This window comes from Physeter macrocephalus, chromosome 10 (genome assembly GCF_002837175.3).
Source record: "Physeter macrocephalus isolate SW-GA chromosome 10, ASM283717v5, whole genome shotgun sequence".
NCBI lineage: Eukaryota > Metazoa > Chordata > Mammalia > Artiodactyla > Physeteridae > Physeter > Physeter macrocephalus.
The window spans coordinates 14,203,958-14,223,763 of NC_041223.1; the positions used below are offsets into that span (position 1 = coordinate 14,203,958).

The 19,806-nt window shown below is 37.5% G+C and overlaps 1 protein-coding gene across 4 annotated transcripts in view; it reads left to right on the top strand.

Annotated features, from left to right (window-relative positions):
- Positions 1-19,806, top strand: part of SYNE1 (spectrin repeat containing nuclear envelope protein 1) — a 482,398-nt gene that overhangs the window by 411,074 nt on the left and 51,518 nt on the right. For 3 of the 4 annotated variants that reach the window (XM_028494818.2, XM_028494816.1, XM_024122567.1), the window contains 2 exons: positions 5,310-5,468; positions 8,282-8,448. In XM_028494818.2, coding sequence (XP_028350619.1) covers positions 5,310-5,468; positions 8,282-8,448 — 326 coding nt within the window. Of the gene's footprint in view, positions 1-5,309; positions 5,469-8,281; positions 8,449-15,648; positions 15,891-19,806 lie in introns of those variants that run through there. The other variant, XM_028494817.2, reaches the window with a different exon arrangement.

Below are 19,806 nucleotides of genomic sequence, written 5' to 3' on the forward strand. Positions count from 1 at the left end.
CTGGACTGCCAGGGAATCCCTTTGCTGGTTCTATTTTGTAATGATATAAACAAATGCCTCAAATTTATCTGACCTCCTCTATTCCTGTCTCTGAAATCAGAGTAATACCTACCCCTCAAAGTAATAATATTTTTCTGTTATGTAGTCATCGTCCCTGCAGATGTTGCTGAGGAAAGCCCTAGAATTTATTCTTGCTGACGGCCGAGATTTGGGGGAAGAGGCAGAGGCAATGCACCTAGCAGGACTTGTTAGTCTGAAGGTCTGAAAGGCAGGGGTTTCTAACCTTTGCATGGAAAACAGTTGCTTCAGGCAGTTTCAACTATGAAAATATAGTTTCAGCTTGGACATCAATCGAAGCAGAATTTCAGTACCAGCCTGACTCTGCTGCTCTGTGAATGAAAAAGAAAGTCATATCCACGAGAAAGTTCAAAATCTTAGCAGATCAGATGACACTCTGCTGTCAGAGATTGAGAGGAAAATGGTGCTGGACGGATTGTGCTCTTCAGTGCTGTCTTGGTAGAGCTTAACGTAGGTGAAATTTGTCTCCAAAACTTTTAATCTTGTTTTCTTGGTTTTTCTCATTCCTATCAATACTCACACCAAGTAAATGCACTGTTGTTCTGTCTTTTTCTGCCTCAAAGAAAATTTCATGGTAAACTGAATTATACTAATGGGGAAATACTTAATGGATTAATCAGTGTCACTCTACCCAGAGAAATTTTTATTTTAAAAGATCAGATTAACTCAAAAGAGTGAATTTCTAATGGTGGCATTTCAAAAATTATGGCAGGTTACGGGGTTCGCCATCTAGGCAGCTCACTAAGCTTGGCCCTGGTGTAGGTATCCTGGGCTCATAGTCTAATTCCCAACATTTTAATTTTTTTTTTTTTTTTGAGAGAACTTCTTCAGTATTTTTTTAGCCATTTTTTAAATTGAAGTATAGTTAATGTACAGTGTTGTGTTAGTTTCAGGTGTACAGCAAAGTGATTCCGAATATATATGTATTCTTTTTCAGGTTCTTTTCCATTATTGGTTATTACAAGATATTGATTATAGTTCTGTGTGCTATATAGTAGGTCCTTGTTGGTTATCTATTTTATATATAGTAGTGTGTATATGTTAATCCCAACCTCCTAATTTATCCCCCCCTCCCCGCACACTGTCCCCTTTGGTAACCATAAGTTCGTTTTCTGTCTGTGAGTCTATTTCTGTTTTGTAAATAAGTTCATTTGTATCATTTCTTTAGATTCCACATATAAGTTATATCATATAATATTTGTCTTTCTCTGTCTGACTTCACTTAATATGATCATCTCTAGATCCATCCGTGTTGCTGCAGATGGCATTATTTCCTTATTTTTTTATGGCTGAGTAATATTCCATTGTGTGTGTGTGTGTGTGTGTGTGTATATATATATATATATATATACACACACACCACATCTTCTTTATTCATTCATCTGTTGATGGACACTTAGGTTGCTTCCATGTCTTAGCTATTGTAAATAGTGCTGCTATGAACATAGGGGTGCATTTATCTTTTCAAATTAGAGGTTTCTCCAGATATATGCCCAGGAGTGGGGTTGCAGGATCATATAGTAACTCCATTTTTAGTTTTTTAAGGAACCTCTGTACTGTTCTCCACAGTGGCTGCACCAATTTACATTCCCACCAACAGTGTAGGAGGGTTCCTTTTTCTCTACGCCCTCTCAAGCACTTTTACAGACTTTTTGATGATGGCCATTCTGACCGGTGTCAGGTGATACCTCATTGTAGCTTTGATTTGCCTTTCTCTAATAATTAGTGATGTTGAGCATTTTTTCATTGACTGTTAGCCATCTGTATGTCTTCTTTGGAGAAATGTCTATTTAGATCTTCTGCCCATTTTTTGATTGGGTTGTTTGTTTGTTTCATATTGAGCTGTATGAACTAGTTGTATATTTTGGAAACTAATCCCTTGTCGGTCGCATCATTTGCAAATATTTTCTCCCATTCTGTAGGCTGTCTTTTCATTTTGTTTTTGGTTTCCTTTGCCGTGCAAAAGCTTTTAAGTTTAATTAGGTCCCATCTGTTTATTTTTGTTTTTATTTCCGTTACTCCAAGATATGGATCCAAAAAGATATTGCTGTGATTTATGTCAAAAAGTGTTCTGCCTATGTTTTCCTCTAGGTGTTTTTTAGTATCCAGTCTTATCTTAAGGTCTTTAATCCATTTTGAGTTTATTTTTGTGTATGGTGTTAGAGAATGTTCTAATTTCATTCTTTTACATGTAGCTGTCCAGTTTTCCCAGCATCATTTATGGAAGAGACTGTCTTTTCTCCATTATATATTCTTGCCTTCTTTGTTGCAGATTAATTGGCCACAGGTGCATGGGTTTATTTCTGGGCTTTCTATCCTGTTCCATTTATCTATGTGTCTGTTTTTTTGTGCTAGTACCATACTGTTTTGGTTACTGTGGCTTTGTAGTATAGTCTGAAGTCAGGGATCCTGATTCCTCCAGCTCCATTTTTCTTTTTCAAGATTGCTTTGGCTATTCAGAGTCTTTTGTGTTTCCATACACATTAAAAATTATTTTATTCTAGTTCTCTGAAAAATGCCATTGGTAATTTGATAGAGATTGCATTGAATCTGTAGATTGCCTTGCGTAGTATGGTCATTTTAACAATATAGATTCTTCCAATCCAAGACCATGGTATTTCTTTTCATCTGTCTGTGTAGTCTTCAATTTCTTTCATCAGCATCTTATAGTTTTCAGAGTATAGGTCTTTTGCCTCCTTAGGTAGGTTTATTCCTAGGTACTTTATTCTTTTTCATGTGATTAATTCCCACTCTTTTCTAGGATGTAGAATCACAGACATTTGGGGCTGTGAGGGACCTTGAATATTATTTACCTAATCATTAACAGAGCCAACCCTAGGCAGAATTGCTAACTAGGAAGTGTATAACGCCTTAGAAATAACTTTCATTTTCATTTAAAAAAAAGGAAATTCACTCAAAAGGCATTGAAGAGTAAAATAGATCCATGGATAAAGGAATATATGTGTTAAAGCAAAATGTAGCAAAATGTTAACAATTTTAGAGTCTAGGGAATATATCATAGCTGTTTACCATACAATTCCTTCAACTTTTCTGTATGTCTGATGTTTTTCATAATAAAGTATTGCCGGAAAAAGGAAAATTGAAAGGTAGGTGTTTAATGTGGTGGGATGAATGGCAGAATGTCTAGCATTATCAACATGACTGTTTAGAATGTCTGCAAAAGTGGATCATCTTCTTACCACTCAAATCGCATTTTATTTTGCTAACGTGCAGTTTAGCTCAACTAGAAACATTCCTTAGTATCTCAACCGGCACTGCAAAGACAAGAGTATTATGACGTCAGAAAGTTTTAGAATTCTGGAAAGGAGCGTTCTAGACCTAGAGATAAGAAAACAGGTGTATTGTATCTATATTGTATAAAGAACTATTAAAACTCAATAGTAAAAAACAATCCAATTAAGCAATGGGCAACAAAATTTGACCAGATAGTTCTCCAAAGAAGACATACAAATGGCCAAGAATATGAAAAGATTCTCAACATCATTAGCCATCAGGGAAATGCAAATCAAAACCACAATGAGATAGCACTTTATATCCAGTAGGATGACTGCAATCCAAAAGACCGATAATAACAGGTGTTGGTGAGGATGTGGAGAAATTGGAACCCTACTACTGGTGGGAATGTAAAATGTCACAGGCACTTTACAAAACAATCTGTAGTGTTGCCATATAACCCAGCAAGTCTACTCCTGGGTATATGCCCCAAGAGAAATGAAACATATGTCCACACAAACACTTGTACTCAAATGTTCATAGCAGCATTATTCATAATAGCTAAAAAGTGGACACAACTCAATTGTCCATCAATAGATGAACTGTTAAATAAAATGTGATATATCTATATGGAAACCTATGTTCAGCAATAAAAAGGAATGAAGTACTGATGCATGCTCCAACATGGATGAACCTTAAAAACATTATGCTAAGTGAAAGGAGCCCATCACAAAAGATAACACATCGAATGATTCCATTTATGTGAAATGTCCAGAATAGACAAATCCACAGAGATAGAGAGTAGGTTGAGGTTGGGAGGAGGGTGCAGGGGTAGGCAAAGGTGTGAGTACAGATGGGTACAGGGGCTTTTGGGGTTTTTTTATATTGATGAACATGTTATAGCATTGATGATGGTGGTGGCTTTGAAACTGTGAATATGCTGAAAACAGCTGAGTCGCACACTTTAAACAGGAAATGGCGTGGAAACTACATCTCAGCAAAGCTGTTACAGGGAAAAGAAAAGAAACAAAGATACAAAAATCAAAATAGAAAGCAGGCAGGGAAATAAAAGAACTTGCCCAAAGTAAAGTGATCAGGATAGAGCTGATCAGGGATGGTGCCTCTTCCACTGACACTCCATTCTCTCCTGACACCTGACACTCAATTAATTCTTCCCTCCTTCCCTATTTTTCTTTCAGTTTTTTTCTTTCCTTTTTCCCTTTTCCTTCCTTCTTTTGTATTTCTTTCCTTCTTTTCTTTTTTTCTGCCCTTTACCCTCCTCCTTTTCTTATTCCTTCTTTTCTTTCCTATTTATTTCCTTTTTAGTAAAAGTACATTCCATGATCCTATATCATAGCTGCACAGAACCAACTGTAGTGAGAAGCTAGATTTTTTAAAAATATTTATTTATTTATTTATTTATTTTTGGCTGTGTTGGGTCTTCTTTGCTGCATGCGGGCTTGCTCTAGTTGCAGCGAGCAGGGGCTACTCTTCGTTGCGGTGCGCGGGCTTCTCACTGCGGTGGCTTCTCTTGTTGTGGAGCACGGGCTCTAGGCGCGTGGGCTTCAGTAGTTGTGGCTCACGGGCTCTAGGCACATGGGCTTCAGTAGTTGTGGTACGTGGGCTCAGTTGCTCCACGGCATGTGGGATCTTCCAGGACCAGGGTTCGAAGCCATGTCCCCTGCACTGGCAGGTGGATTCTTAACCACTGCACCACCAGGGAACTCTCGAGAAGCTAGATCGTTCAGAACCTTTAATAAGTGAATGTGCATGTGGCTCTTCGGGAGGGAAGTAGTGGATTCAGTGTCTCCCACTTGTGAAACTCGCTAGGCTAGAGCAGAGCTCCTGGGACTGGGCCTCAGGGAACAGTGGCCTAAAGAGATGCACAACTACTGCTCATCTTAGTCCACCCAACAGAGTTTATTTGCTCTTTTCCTCAGGGTATGAGCTCCACTCTGATTATCCTTTTGCATTTTCTCCCATTTTAAACTTTCCAGCTCTCCTTAAGGCAGCAGCAAGTAAGTGAGAGACTGAATGAATGGGCCGTCTTCAGTGAGAAGAACAAGGAGCTTTGCGAATGGTTGACTCAGATGGAAAGCAAAATTTCTCAGAATGGAGACATTCTCATTGAAGAAATGATTGAGAAGCTCAGGAAGGTATGGGATGTGTGGCTACATGTGCTTAGATGCTCTTTTAATGGGTACAGAAGATGGCCTTACTCCTAGTTACCTTCCTGAGAAAGGAGCACTCTATTATAAACATTTTATCTTTTTAATATAAAATAAACTTGACTGAAAAGACCTCCTTTACATACAAAATATATAGAATATTTTCAATTCGCGATGAAATAGATTATCTGCTGATAGATAATGTTCAGTATTTTTAGATTTTATCTACCTCTTCAGCAGGAATTATTTATGTGTGTTGGTTGTCTTTGTTTTTAATGGAAGTATAGTTGATTTATTGTTTGTTTTTAAAGAGGTAAAATCACCAGAGAGGAACTAAAAGAAAAAATTCCTAGGATCAATTAAACTGACCTTTTCTCTGTAAGTCATGATTTATAGACAGTTACAGGAATGAGGACTTCCCTGAGAATTTTAGCTTCATATTAATTTCAAGTTATGTATGATTATTAAACTATTTTATATGCTCAGATGGATCTAGATCGTTTTTCATGTCTATACAGGACTGGTCAAATTTACTAGCGTTTAAAAATGTTTTTGATGGTTTCAGCAGTGTTTCCACACTGTTTTTGAACAACTAATCATTTAAATTTTATATCTCTTCTAAGTATACATCACCATCTGAAGTACAATGCGTTTTCCCGATTTACTTGTTTATTATCTGTCTACAGTGAAGCCCCACTGGACTGTAAGCCTCACGGGAACAGGGACTTTGTCTGTTTTGTTCATTGCTGTATCTCCTGCAACCAGAGCAATGCCTGACTTTTCATAAGTATTCAGTCATTACTTACTGAATAAATGAGTTATAGCTGCATTCATTATGAAAAGAAATATAAATAATTATTAGGAAAAATATCTTTACCTACAAAGTTATTAATATTACATCTTGGCTTTGGAGTTTATTTTTCTCTCATGTATGTGCTTGGGCATATACACAGAGAAACGAAAACTCCAGAGCCAGTATGTGATATGAATAACTCTATAGGTTTACTTAAATTTGCAAGTTCTAAGCATCAGCATTTGTATATTTGTTATTGTAAACCTTTAAAATGTGGGCTGAGATGATAACAGATTTCATTTCAGCATCTGCTAAAAGCTCTGCCCTTTGCTGGTTTCTGGGGGTCAGATAATGTTCTACCACACATGATTAATGTATAATAGGTATTATAGGGAAGTTTGCTACAGAATAAATTTTAATTAAATGTATTTATACTCTGATTGATTTTATCATGAAATTTAAGATGCATATTTTGGGGGCTTGACACACAGATAATTTTGTTATACTATTTGGTAACATTTGGAATAATTTTTAAAATATCCACTCTACCATTCTATGTATATAATAAGTTATGGACTTTAAAATAAAGTCTTTATGAGCTTACCCCACGTGGTATCTCTTCTGTAAAGAAAAATAACATGGAGGCTTGGTAATTTTGACCACTGAGAAAAAAGAAATTAATAAACAGACTGTAACCATGGTATGGGTACCTACCGGCATTAACACTCAACATTGTACTTTAAAAGACAACCTAAGAGTATTATTTTACTATAAATACTATTTTAAGCTTGGCATGATTCCTTTGAAATAAACATTTCTCAGTAATATCATCTTAAATTTGTAATAACACATTATAACTATTAAGAAATGCACCTGGTATATTGGTCTTTGACTCCCATGGGCTTGAAGTAACGTAGAAAGGAGAGTAGGTGGAGGTGCTGGGCCTGAGGAAGCACTCACAACTGCAGTAGAATAAAATTTCACCGTCTCCATCCATTCTTTGGGGCCCTTTTTACTTAGATAACTGATTTGAGAGGGTAGCCCTGTTACCAAGGTAACTTGAGAGCAATAGAAGGTGAAGATATCCATATTCCTGTAATATCTGTCTTGGCATATTATTTTGCTGAGAAAATATTTGCTGCCTAGCAGGAGCTTAAGCCAGAAATGAAAAACGTGATTCTAAAGTTTGGATGCTGTCACTATGACAAGAAAGTAAGAGGATCAATTGGTCCAGAGGCTGGGGGGAGGTTGGGGGGACAGGTAGGGGTCAAGGGGAGATGTCCTTTCATCATCACTTAAATCTTTCTGTTACTGTAGACCACATTGAGAGCCTGTCCTTGCCTAAAACAATCTTTAAGAGGAGCTACTACAGAAACTGGATAGATGAGGAAGGTTTGGGACCCATTGATCCTCTAAGACCAATGGTTATTGCTCTTGAGAGTAAATTTGCCAACGATTTATGTGCTGTAAAATATTGACGCTGTATAGAGGACAGCTCTTTAAAATGAAAGCAGTCTTTCAAATCATTCTGCACACGTAACAGTTGACATACACATACATATATACATTTACATAGTCACACATAGTCACACATCTTATTAGCGTCTTGCCAGCTATTTGTATGAGGATTGATTCTAAATATAACATGTGGTTGGTGATTACAGCAACAAGGTATAACTTCCCAGCATTGAAATCCTCCAAGTGTTGTCTTTTGTTTCTATGTATGTACTTTTATTGCCTTTTTTAATGCCTATTTTAAGTAAATGGAAAGCACCCCCGTTTCCTTTAAGAACATCTATATAAAAATTCAATCTGGACTTTGCCTACATACCGAAAATAACAGGTACCACTAATTCTCGTGTACTGGCACTCATATTCACACAGTGTTCCTTACGCCCGAACTATTTCCAAGCAGTAGAAAACTGTAATTATCATGTTTCTAGTAGAGCCAGACTGAATGCATCAAGAGTATGCTTTCTGACCTCTGTGACTGCCATTTATTACACAGGATTATCAAGAGGAAATTGCTATTGCCCAAGAGAACAAAATACAGCTCCAGCAAATGGGAGAACGACTTGCCCGAGCCAGCCATGAAAGCAAAGCATCTGAGATTGAATACAAGCTCGGGAAGATCAATGACCGATGGCAGCACCTCCTGGACCTCATGGCAGCCAGGTAAAAAGGACCTCGGTCAACAGGACACACGTGCAGAATCTCAAAGCATTCGGGCCACCTTCCATTTCAGCTAAAGATCGTCCGATAAATCTCTGTGTTCTTTATCCCACCAGTTTAGTTCATGCTTGTCTCATAAATGTCACTTTCGTTAACTTTAAAATTCTCCTTCTTATTTCATAAATTCAGTGGTGTTTGCATTTAACTGAAAGAGGGAAAGTCGTATCCAAACAAAATCCATTCCCAAGAGAAAATTCTTTATTCTGGGGCTTCATAGTACTTAACTTCCTATAAGGAGGAAAGTGAAACTGCTGACCAGTATCTGTGGAGGGTGTGTTTGTCTGAAGTGGCAAAATATATATATCTAATTATATAAATATAGTATATTTAATTAATATATACATATATATATAATCACATTCCTACTGTCGTTTTGATTAGCAAGGTGTGGGAATAAATCTAATTATTGCCATTCTGCTTAGACGTAAAAGTAATCTGCTGCATTACTGTAATTTTGTACTTAGCTCTAGTGATAACTATAAGTGTCTACCTCATAACTGAGAGGAATGTTACATTCAGTTTCTGTTGCGGAAGGGCAGGGTGAGCGAAAGGGATAAAAGTCAAAAAGAAAAAGTATCTAAGGATCTTTACTAGCAATATAGAAATCTGATATGATTGAATGAAGCACTGTGTTATTTGACATAAGGGTTATTTTTTAAAGGGAAGGGCTAGGTAGATGCTTTATTTGAGGTGAACTTTGCTTCTTGTGGGAATGTAGCCTCCATGAGGGCAGGCATCTTTGTCCATTCTATTCACTGTATATCACAAGCACCAAGAACAGTACCTGAATGCAGTTGGGGCTCAATAAATATTTGAATGAATGTATGAATGAATACTTGAATATTTGAATGGATAGTCTTCTTTATGGCAGTTAGGAGAGTTGGAATGTTACACATGCTTCTGATTCACAGCCATTTGGGAGCTATCCCAAAGTACACTTTTTTAAAAATCCGGATTATTTTCCTTAGCCATGCTGCATGAAGGTGGACATGAAATAGTGCCTTTTGAATACTGTGTGCCCACAAAGACTTCATATGGGCATGGCAAGTCCACGTGTTGATTTTAAAAACATTTAGTACATTTCTTTTTCTATAAGGGAGTTATCAAAGAGGGTCTCATTTAAGAAGGTGAGATTATAATTTGTTTTAGTGAGAATGAAACAAAAATGGAATAAATGTTTACCAATTTTTTTAATGTTTAACGGTAGTATTATAATAGCTAACATTTACTAAACCCTTAGTTTGTAGCAATGACCATGCTAAAGACTTCATGTACATCTTCTTGTGCGCTGCTCACAGCATTCTTTGAGGTGGGTATTATTATTTTACCCATTTTCCAGATGCGGAATGCAGAGGCTCAGGCTTGCCCCTGGTCACACACGTGCTGAGTGGCAGAGTCTGTATTCTCTGACTCTACAGCCCATGCCCTAGAATACTACACGCTCCTACCTGCCAAGCTTATGACTTCTTTGTCCCTGTTCTAGAGAATGCAATTAAAAGGAAGTTAGGTTCTGTTATTTATTTCTACAATCTAATTTCCCAGTCCTTTGTGAAGTACTGACAGCGACTATGAGAGATATAGGAGGTACAAAGACTGAAGCCCTTTCTTCAAGGAGTTCATAGTGGGAATTTAGACATGTGAAGAAATCAAGTAAAATGATGTGCTAAATGCCTTAGTAAAAGTACTATAAAGAGATGGAAACTTAACGATGCAGCTTAAACTGCTGTAAGTATTTAGGCATTGGTAGATTTTAGAACCCCGGTGCTGTGTTTAGCCTCACTTCTCAGTCACTGATAACCAAATCATATTTCAGAGGGAGGAACTGAAGCCCTTTGTGCTATAAATACCCTTCTTAGGGAAGCAGCCCACTTGGTAAACATCCCTGGATTTTTTTCAGTCAGATTATGACTCGTGGATTGGCTTTCATTTTCATGTAATCCAGTTAAACTAGTTAATATACTTTTCTCATTTTTAATTGGTTCAGTGGTGTGGAATATGGGGTTGCACGAAGTCAAAATGTCTTAAATTTAATTTAATTTAACCACAAGCAGCTAGTTTGGTGTGTGCCCAGCTGGTAGCCAGCATTACATACAATGAGTTAGGTGTCTGCTCCCCAAAGTCAAGGTGATTTGTAACTTTTCTATCTCGTTTTTTGATCAAGAATTTTCTACGTGTTATTTAGTTTATTTTTCCAAAGACACGTTAGTAAATTTGAATCAATTAAATATAGGGTACACAGGCTTGCATTTTAGTCACTAAAATGCTCATATGTTCCCACTTCTGTAGAATCTCATCATACACAGATGTAATATATATATTGTCCATTTCTAATTGTCTCCTTCCAACGTAGACCAGATGACATTTTGACCATTCATTTGTCCTGAGGTTTAATGCCACACTGGACTCATAGTTCCTTGAAGCCTCTCCTAAATGACACTCAGCCATCACATTTGCTTTCCACTTTTTGGTTTATTGCCTGTGCTAGTGCACAGGCAAGATGACTGTCTTCCACACCCATCTTCAACTATGACCTGCCAGCTGAAATACTAAGTTTCTATGATTCAGTCTCATTCACTACTCTTCCCTCTTCCAAATTTTTTTAACATTGGTTAATTGAAGCAGAACGTAACTTATGCCTTTGGATATTTTTAGGTTGTTTTGATGCTCTTGGGAATGGAGAGGTTATGTTTGAAGATGATCGTATTTTCAGGTGAACAGCTTCCCAGCTAACAGAAAGATGGAAAAAAGAAAGAAGATTCACTGATAATCTGTTATATACAAATAGAATGCATAACTTTGAGTCAGATTCCTATTACTAGTGGATTAGCTTAGACCATTCTAAGTACAAAATTGATATGTTTTGCTTTGAATTTTTACACTGACTGTCACCAAGCATTGTCAGCTTTTTAGGATAACAAAAAAATTTGCTCAGTTATTTTTAGGGCTCAATGGATAATGTTATAGTATACTTTCTAGACCTACTCACTTCAATATAGCAGTCACTAGCTACATGTGGCAATTTAAATGAGTTGAAATGGAATACAATTAAATTAGAATTTTTTTTAAGCAATCTGATTTTATTTTTTATTTTTATTTTATTTTATTTATTTATTTTTGGCTGTGTCGGGTTTCGTTGCTGTGCGCCGGCTTTCTCTAGTTGCAGCGAGCGGGGGCTACTCTTCATCGCGGTGCGGTGCGCGGCCTTCTCACTGCGGTGGCTTCTCTTGTTGCGGAGCACGGGCTCTAGGCACGTGGGCTTCAGTAGTTGTGGCACGTGTGCTCAGTAGTTGTGGCGCACAGGCTTAGTTGCTCCGCGGCATGTGGGATCTTCTCGGACCAGGGATCGAACGGGTGTCCCCTGCATTGGCAGGCGGATTCTTCACCACTGAGCCACCAGGGCAGCCCCCAATTAAATTAGAATTTAATTTTAATTACAGTCAGTTGCACCAGGCACATTTCCAATGCTCAGTAACCACACGAGGATACTGTTTACCTTATTGGATACTGCAGACACAGAACATTTTCATCATCTCAGAAAGTTCTGTTGATCAGTGCTGGCCTAGATAATTAAAAGCATTTCTGAGCCTTTAGCTTTCATTAAGAGTCAACATAATTTGACTGTAACTGTAATTTCTGTAAAAAAAATTGGTGTAACTGTAATTTCTGTAAAACTGTCTTCAAGTACTCTAGCTCTCATTTTGTCAGTGGACCTTATGCAAAAACCCACATGGCAATTTTTCCAGCGCCTAGCACTAACAGAAAATGTCTTTTAGCATCAGTAGTTCAGAGCTTCTAATAATAGAGAATACATTACATCTCCCATCTTGGTATCTCGGAACGTCAGACTCAAGTTGTTTGCCCTGCTGTAATGGCTTTTTTTTAGTTAACTGGACTCTCTAATATAAGGATATTCTTCTTTCCTCTACCAAACCTAAATACCCGTCACCAAAAACAAAGCACACATTAGTTATTTGCTTCTTTTTTTTTTAATAATAGTTTTATTGAGATACAATTCACATACCATACAACTCATATATCAAAAGTATACAGTTCAGTGATTTTTAGTATATTTACAGAGCTGTGCATCCATCACCATAATCAATTTTAAAACATTTTCGTCACCCCCAAATAAAAACTTTAACCTCTTTTTTCCTTTCTGCCCTCCCTCCTTTTCCTCCAGTCCCAGGCAACTACTAATCCACTTCCTGCCTGTTTAGATTTACCTATTCTGGACAGTTCATATACACGATATCGTACAGTATGTGGTCCCTTATGACTGGTTGTTTTTAATCTGTTTTAATGATAATTCCCTTGAACATTGTATAGAAGTAAAAACAAATATAATTTTTAAAAACTATGGAATGCCTCCTGTTTATGAAGTACTTCCTCTGCATGTTGCTACAGGGCAGAAGCTGGCAAACTCTCTGCTTGGGGCCATATGGTAAATAATCTAGGCTTTGTGGGCTGAACAGTCCCTGACAAAGCCCTCTTCCATTGAATCACAAAAGCAGCCTTAGACAGTGTGTAGAGAAGTGTAACAGGTTCCAGTAACATTTTATTACCAAAACAGGTGGCCAGACATAGTTTGCAGACACCCCTCTGGGATGTAAAGATGAAAAAGAAAATGGTTCCCAACCAAATAAGGGTAAAAGATAAAGTGAGGATACACGTGGTTCCTCACCTCAGGGCCTTCCCCTGTCTGTTACTTTTTCCTACTCTCTCTCCTCTATCTGGCCAGGCCAGCCCCTAATTCTTCTTCATGCTCCTCCTTTTCTCTAGATTAGATTAGATTCTTCTTATCTGCTCAGTAGGCTTTCTGTACAGAGTCCATAGCATTTCTCTTGATTATGATAAATATCTCGTGTGATAGATTGTTTAAAGTTTCTTTCCTCTATTGAAATGTAAGTATCTAACTTGATCACCACAGTTATCCCAGAACCTAACATAGTTCTTTGCATATAATTGTCACTCCAGTATTTGTTGAGTTTCTCAATCTGAGACATAGTGTTTGAAATGTGCCCTACATAGAGATAAGAATATAGCAGAGCCTGGGCTTAGGGCTTTTGCCTGAATTATAAGGTGTTTCTGCTTCACCTACACTGTGATGTTTGGCAAATTACTTATCTTCTCAGTACTTCAATTACATGGTGTAAAAGGTTATCAGGAGGATTAAATGAGGTGGTACCTGTAAACCACTTAGCACAGTGAAGTGCTCAGTCAACAAATGTCAGCTGTCATCCCAGAGGGAGTTTAGAGGCTTGTGCAGTACAAGGAAGGCTTTGCAAAGTTGTAGCAGCTGCCCTCAGAAGGGGTTTCAGTCTAATGGGAGTTCTGCCCAAACTAGAGGAAAAAGAAAACTTAATTCTTGGAATTTGTGGCTGGTATTACCTCATGGTGATCCATTCAGAAAAGTCAAGCCAGGATCAGGGATCCTTTGATGCAGCAAGCAAGGAAATGACCAAGAACTAATCAAGAGTCCTAGGTTTAGCTTTACCTTCTTCCAGCTGTGTGACCTAGGGCTTAACTGTATAACCTCTCTGAGCCCTATATTCCTCTTTTTCAAAGTGTTCATTAAAACAACTGCCACATCTCCAATGAGACAACATAGGGGAAAGGACCATGTATACTATAAAATGTTATATGTGTCAGTCTTATTCTTTTAGACGGCTGCAGAGCATTCCACAGTTCATTCCATAGAACATTCCACATTCCATTTATACAACGTGATTTATCCCGTATTTTCCCTATTGATGGAAATTGATATTTTTGCCATTTTTTTGGTACTACAATAATTGTGTCTTTAAAGACTTGCCTTATGTTTAATTCATTAGAATAAATATATTGTGCTAAGGATAATAAACATGGGGGAAAAAAATTAACCCATGGGAAAAACTATATAAAGTAAAAGGGAATTAAACTAAGGAAATAATGGCAATAAAAATTTTTAAAGATCTAAGTTTTTAAAATGTTAGTCATAATCAAGAAAAAACAAATTTGTCTACTGTTATGGAATTATGACCAATGTATTCCTTTAACCAAATGTACATATTTACATTCCTGATAAAAATAATATATCAGTGGAGTGATTGTTTTATAAAGAATTCACAACAGGATATCTTTAAGTAGCAGGATTTTTAAAGTAATTTTATTTGTAACCAAGTTTTCTGGAATTTTTTAAATGTAAAATTCAGGTTTGTTTCTTTTATAAAGAAAATGTATTACTATTTTAAAAGCAGTCAACACACAACCAGAACCAACTGCTTTGTTTTATTTTAGTTGGAATTCATCATATTGGCCTTTAAAAAAAAAAAACTTGGCAAATGTTCATTATCTATTTATTTATTTGTAATTTATTTGTGTGTATGTATGTTAAAATCCAAAAAGGATTTAAAGCAGACAGCATTAGTCATTTTTTTATTAAATTACCAGTAATGAGTAATTTGGGAGCTTATTTTCTTTAAAAGCTTAAATTACGAAATTTATATAGTCAGTGCAGAAAATTTAGAAACTCTTGAAATTCACAAAAGAAAAAAAAGTTATCTGAGATTCCACCAAGCAAATGAACAGATCCTTTTTAAAATTACCTTAAAATGAACATGTTACTTTTGTCACTTTATATCATTATTTTTCAAAGGACAAAGGTTTATGTAAGGGGAGAATAGTATTTCTTCATTACTTTTCATGTTCAAATAGTCTATTTAAAGGTGAAGAGCAAGCACTTTCCCACAGAATTATCTCGTCCATCCCATCTTCCCAAGCAGCCCCTGCAACTCCTACTTAACACCACTTAACTGGCAAATCAGACTGAAGAAAAAAAGCAGTTGCTCCTTTTTGCTGCTGCAGTTTGCCGCCGTACTTGTAGAGGTTTTGCTTGTTTGCATTTGGTACATTTATCTTTGCAAGTATCTTTTCCAACTTAAACTGCCTGCGAGAAAAGTCGAAGATCCTTCCAGAATGGCAGAGTGTCTGCAGCCGGTCTTATTTTTGATACCCTTCTTTCTTTAGACCTGGAGCCTCCCCCTCCTAGCAGATTACCCTGAGCCTTTTCCCTTCTTACACTCGTGGCCTACATTCCAGGAGATCAAGCCTGGCACATGTTAATGAATGTAGGTTTTATTTAGAAACATGACCACTTGTCACTCAGTGCTCAGTGTCATATTGTCAGGCAGAGACTTACCAACATTTGTCTGGAGTGAGCAATTTCATACTTCCATACAGACTGGGGAAACTTTCATCCCCACGCAGGATTTAACCTTTTGCTCTGCAGACCTGACTTTTGCAAGTGGAAACTTCATGGTGGTAGCGGAAGATCCGTGTGCCCTGAGGATGGCAGAGGACGGCTGTGTGGACGCAGACCTCCCCGATTGTAACTGCAGTGTCACAAGGCAGGCATCTCCTTGAGTTTCTTCCCTTGGGCATAGATTTCATGTTACATGGGGGTTATAGGATGGATGCTGGAGCTTTAATCCATAATTGTGTTGGCCAGTGTTAAGTGGATGTGACTGGTGTGAGGAGGTCGTTGGCCATGGACCCCTCAGAGCTATCTGTTGGTCTGTTTTCTTGTCTCCTACTAGGCCTGCGGAGCTGGATGAAAAGGTTAATGGACTTTGTTATGGTTCAGTATCTACTTGTCTTGCGACTGGATGCATCATACAAAGAGTATGGTTACAGTAGAGAGCCTGAGACACAGGAAAGAGATTCAGAAAAAGATTCAGTGGAAATATCCTGTTAGTCCGTCATCTGCTATTTAAAGAAAGGATGGGCTCCTGCTGAAACTGAAATTCAGTCATGGCCAGTTCACAGCTTTGTAGCTGAAAGCGTTCCCTTTAATAAATAAAAATCTACTCATGTTTCAGGGGCCTGGAGGGTTTTGTGTGTGAGAGAAGGTTGTTTCTGTTTTATGTATGTCAGTAGGTTTTGGTCACTGACTAGTATAAAGGTTTTCAATAGTATGTGCAAAATATAGAAGGTTATGTCTAAAATGGCAATTTAGTGCATTATACAAATGCTTACTTCATGATTTTTTTTCAGTTAGAATCACATTACATCAGGAATTTTCATTTTGTTTTTAAAAAATATTTTTCTTATACCATAACATCCCCCAAACAAATCCCTACTGATGAATAGAATTTACTAATGGTACTTTTGGTTCTTTTATATTGAGAATATGAATTTTTTTGTTTTGGTTTATGGATCTACTAAATTTGTTTGAAGGAAAGTAGTGAGATATATATATGAAATATGTAGATATATATGTGTATATGTACGTATTCATGCGACAATATTAAGAAGCTGGACAACTGAATTTCGTAGTAGAATCGTTCTCAAGAAAGGTCAGGTGTGCAGGAAACACACTGGACTCTGAAAGGGGAACCAGAGTGCAGGGACTTACAGATTCACCGCGCTTGCTAAACTTACCCAGACATGTGACATCTGTAAACACCTATTTTGAATTAGAACTCTGTACGCTACCAAAAGGAGTGTTGCTCAAACTTCTTACAGTGATAAATAAAACTATTGTGATGCTTCATCCAAGGATTTCCTTTAAAGAAATGATGAAAAAAAATGTGGGACATTTCTCTTAAAAAAGAATGATCCTCGTCCTGCAAATACCAAGTTTAATAGCTCAAGGATGATGTATGGGGGCCTTATCCCACACCTTTCTCAGTTCACATCCGCTCCCCCCAACCCACACACAATGTATTTTGCTATTTGTAGTCAAATGCATTGTTTAAAAAATGAGAAAGGAGAACCACTTAAGCGTTCACCCTCCCTGACTTTACTAAGATTTACACGTTCATTAGAAAGGGGAACTTGCCCCTAATAGACTGTATGAACAAGCATTTCCACGTCACGATGCCCTTGACATAGTGCACTAACTGCTCTGACTATTGGAATTCCTTCAATGTTATACAAGATTACTAATCCAGTAAAATATTTGGCTTCTGTAGACAATATCCAATGGAACAGTGTTTACTTATATCCCTTTGTGCTTTGGATCTTTTGATCATTTTTGTCAGTGAATTTTGAACCAAGAAAATGAATGAATTTTAGTCCTTAGCAAATAGATCATTTGCAGATGTTGGACCTAGAGGAAAATTTAAGTATACATTTAATATCAAATAAATTAAATTAAAATATGTTAACAAAATAAGCAATATTTTAGTTAGAACACTAATTATTAATGTTTAGCAGGCATTTAAATAGTACCCAACTTTGTGCAAGGCAACAAGCCTAGTCTGGCAACCAAAAGTGGAAAGGGAAAACCCGAAGTGGAAATTCACAGTTCCAGCTTTCCAGGGACCTTCCCATGAGGAGGAGGAAGGTGAGCATAAATACTAGGAAGTTCGAACAAGGGTAAGAAGGAAGCAGGCACTGAGTGAAGTACCCTCCCAGCCTCTAGGTCCACACAAAACCCTGGTGATGTTATGAGTTTTCTTTAAAACCCCAACCCAAAGCATAGTCAGCATTCAGATCCTATCAGACCTGAAGACAGGAAGCTGGTCAAGTGGGAGAGGTTCCTCAGAGGACACTCTTATTGGGGTAAAACCAAGATGGACATCAGTGCAGTGAGCCATTCTTCAGTCCTCTTCCAGTGGGTTTATTGATTGTAGACTGTCCTTTCCATCTGGGACACTAAAGCAGGATGGCCAAGGTCATGTTAAATCCTAAGCCCATACCATGGTCGTTGGTAGACTATGGACCCCGAACTTTATACCCAGTAGCTGCTCGAAAACTGTCATTCACTGACTGACGCTCAAGTGAATTTTGTCTGACATATGAGAGAAATGTGAGTGGGTTGTATGTAACAGTTCTTGGAATTATTTTTCAAGGCCAATGCCTTGAAATGCCCTAGAGACAGAGTATAAATTGTGCTTATAAAGCTAATTAGAAAAGTATTATCTTGAATGGAATTATGAATTATGATAAACATATTCCAAGGCATGTTTTCTGTTCCCTATCAATCCTATATATTGTGGAACATGAACATAATTTTTTAAATACACACTTTTTAGAACAATATAAGGTAATGCATCTCAGCATGCCTTTATACACTGATCAAATATAGGGATTTTTATTATAATTAATGAAATACAGATATTATTATCAAGAACCGACCATCGTGAAAATACTTTTAAGCATTTGTATGACAGAGGGAAAGTGATGGTGTCATGACTAGATTTTCATTTGAGAGAGAAACATTGATTTACAGAAACTGTAATAGAAGTGATGATATCCATTTTAAGCAATTAAAAATGAATAAAAATTCTCAAAATACGTTGGTTATGAGACAGTTTCTTCAGAGAGGTGGCTCCTGACCAGAGAAGCCTATCATAGTCATCTGGGGAGGCACGGAGGGCGGGGAGAGAAGGTGGGAAGAGAGTTAGCAGTGGCACGTGTGGATGGAAAGTACCCCTAAGTGATCTGGTACCGTTCCTAGCTTGAGAATCACTTCTTTATTATCTGGAAGTAATAGAGTTGAGAAATAGCAGGTGATTCTGAGTGCAAGTTGTCTGTCCTTGAGAACATTCTACTGCAGATCGCTGCCTTGAAATATATCCATCCTTAGAGTTTTGGGGTTTTTGTTTTGTTGTGTTGTGTTTTGTTTCTTGGCTGCACTGCGCAGCATGCGGGATCTTAGTTCCCCGACCAGTGATCCAACCTGTGCCCCCTGCAGTGGAAGCTCAGAGTTTAACCACTGGACCTCCAGGGAAGTCCCTATCACATCCCTAGATTTTTTTTTTCTTACAATTTTATTTTATTTTATATTTTTTTCTTAACATTTTTATTGGAGTATAATTGCTTTACAGTGGTGTGTTAGTTTCTGCTTTAGAACAAAGTGAATCCATTATACATATGCATATATCCCCATATCTCTTCCCTCTTGCATCTCCCTCCCGCCCACCCTCCCTATCCCACCCTTCTAGCTGGTCACAAAGCACTGAGCTGATCTCCCTGTGCTATGCGACTGCTTCCCACTAGCTATCTATTTTACATTTGGTAGTGTATATATGTCCATATATACACTACCACTCTCTCACTTTGTCCCAGCTTACCCTTCCCCCTCCCCATGTCCTCAAGTCCATTCTCTAGTAGGTCTGCGTCTTTATTCCCGTCTTGCCCCTAGGTTCTTCATGACTATTTTTTGTTTGTTTTTTGATTCCATATATATGAGTTAGCATACGGTATTTGTTTTTCTCTTTCTGACTTACTTCACTCTGTATGACAGACTCTAGGTCCATCCACCTCACTACAAATAACTCAATTTCGTTTCTTTTTATGGCTGAGTAATATTCCATT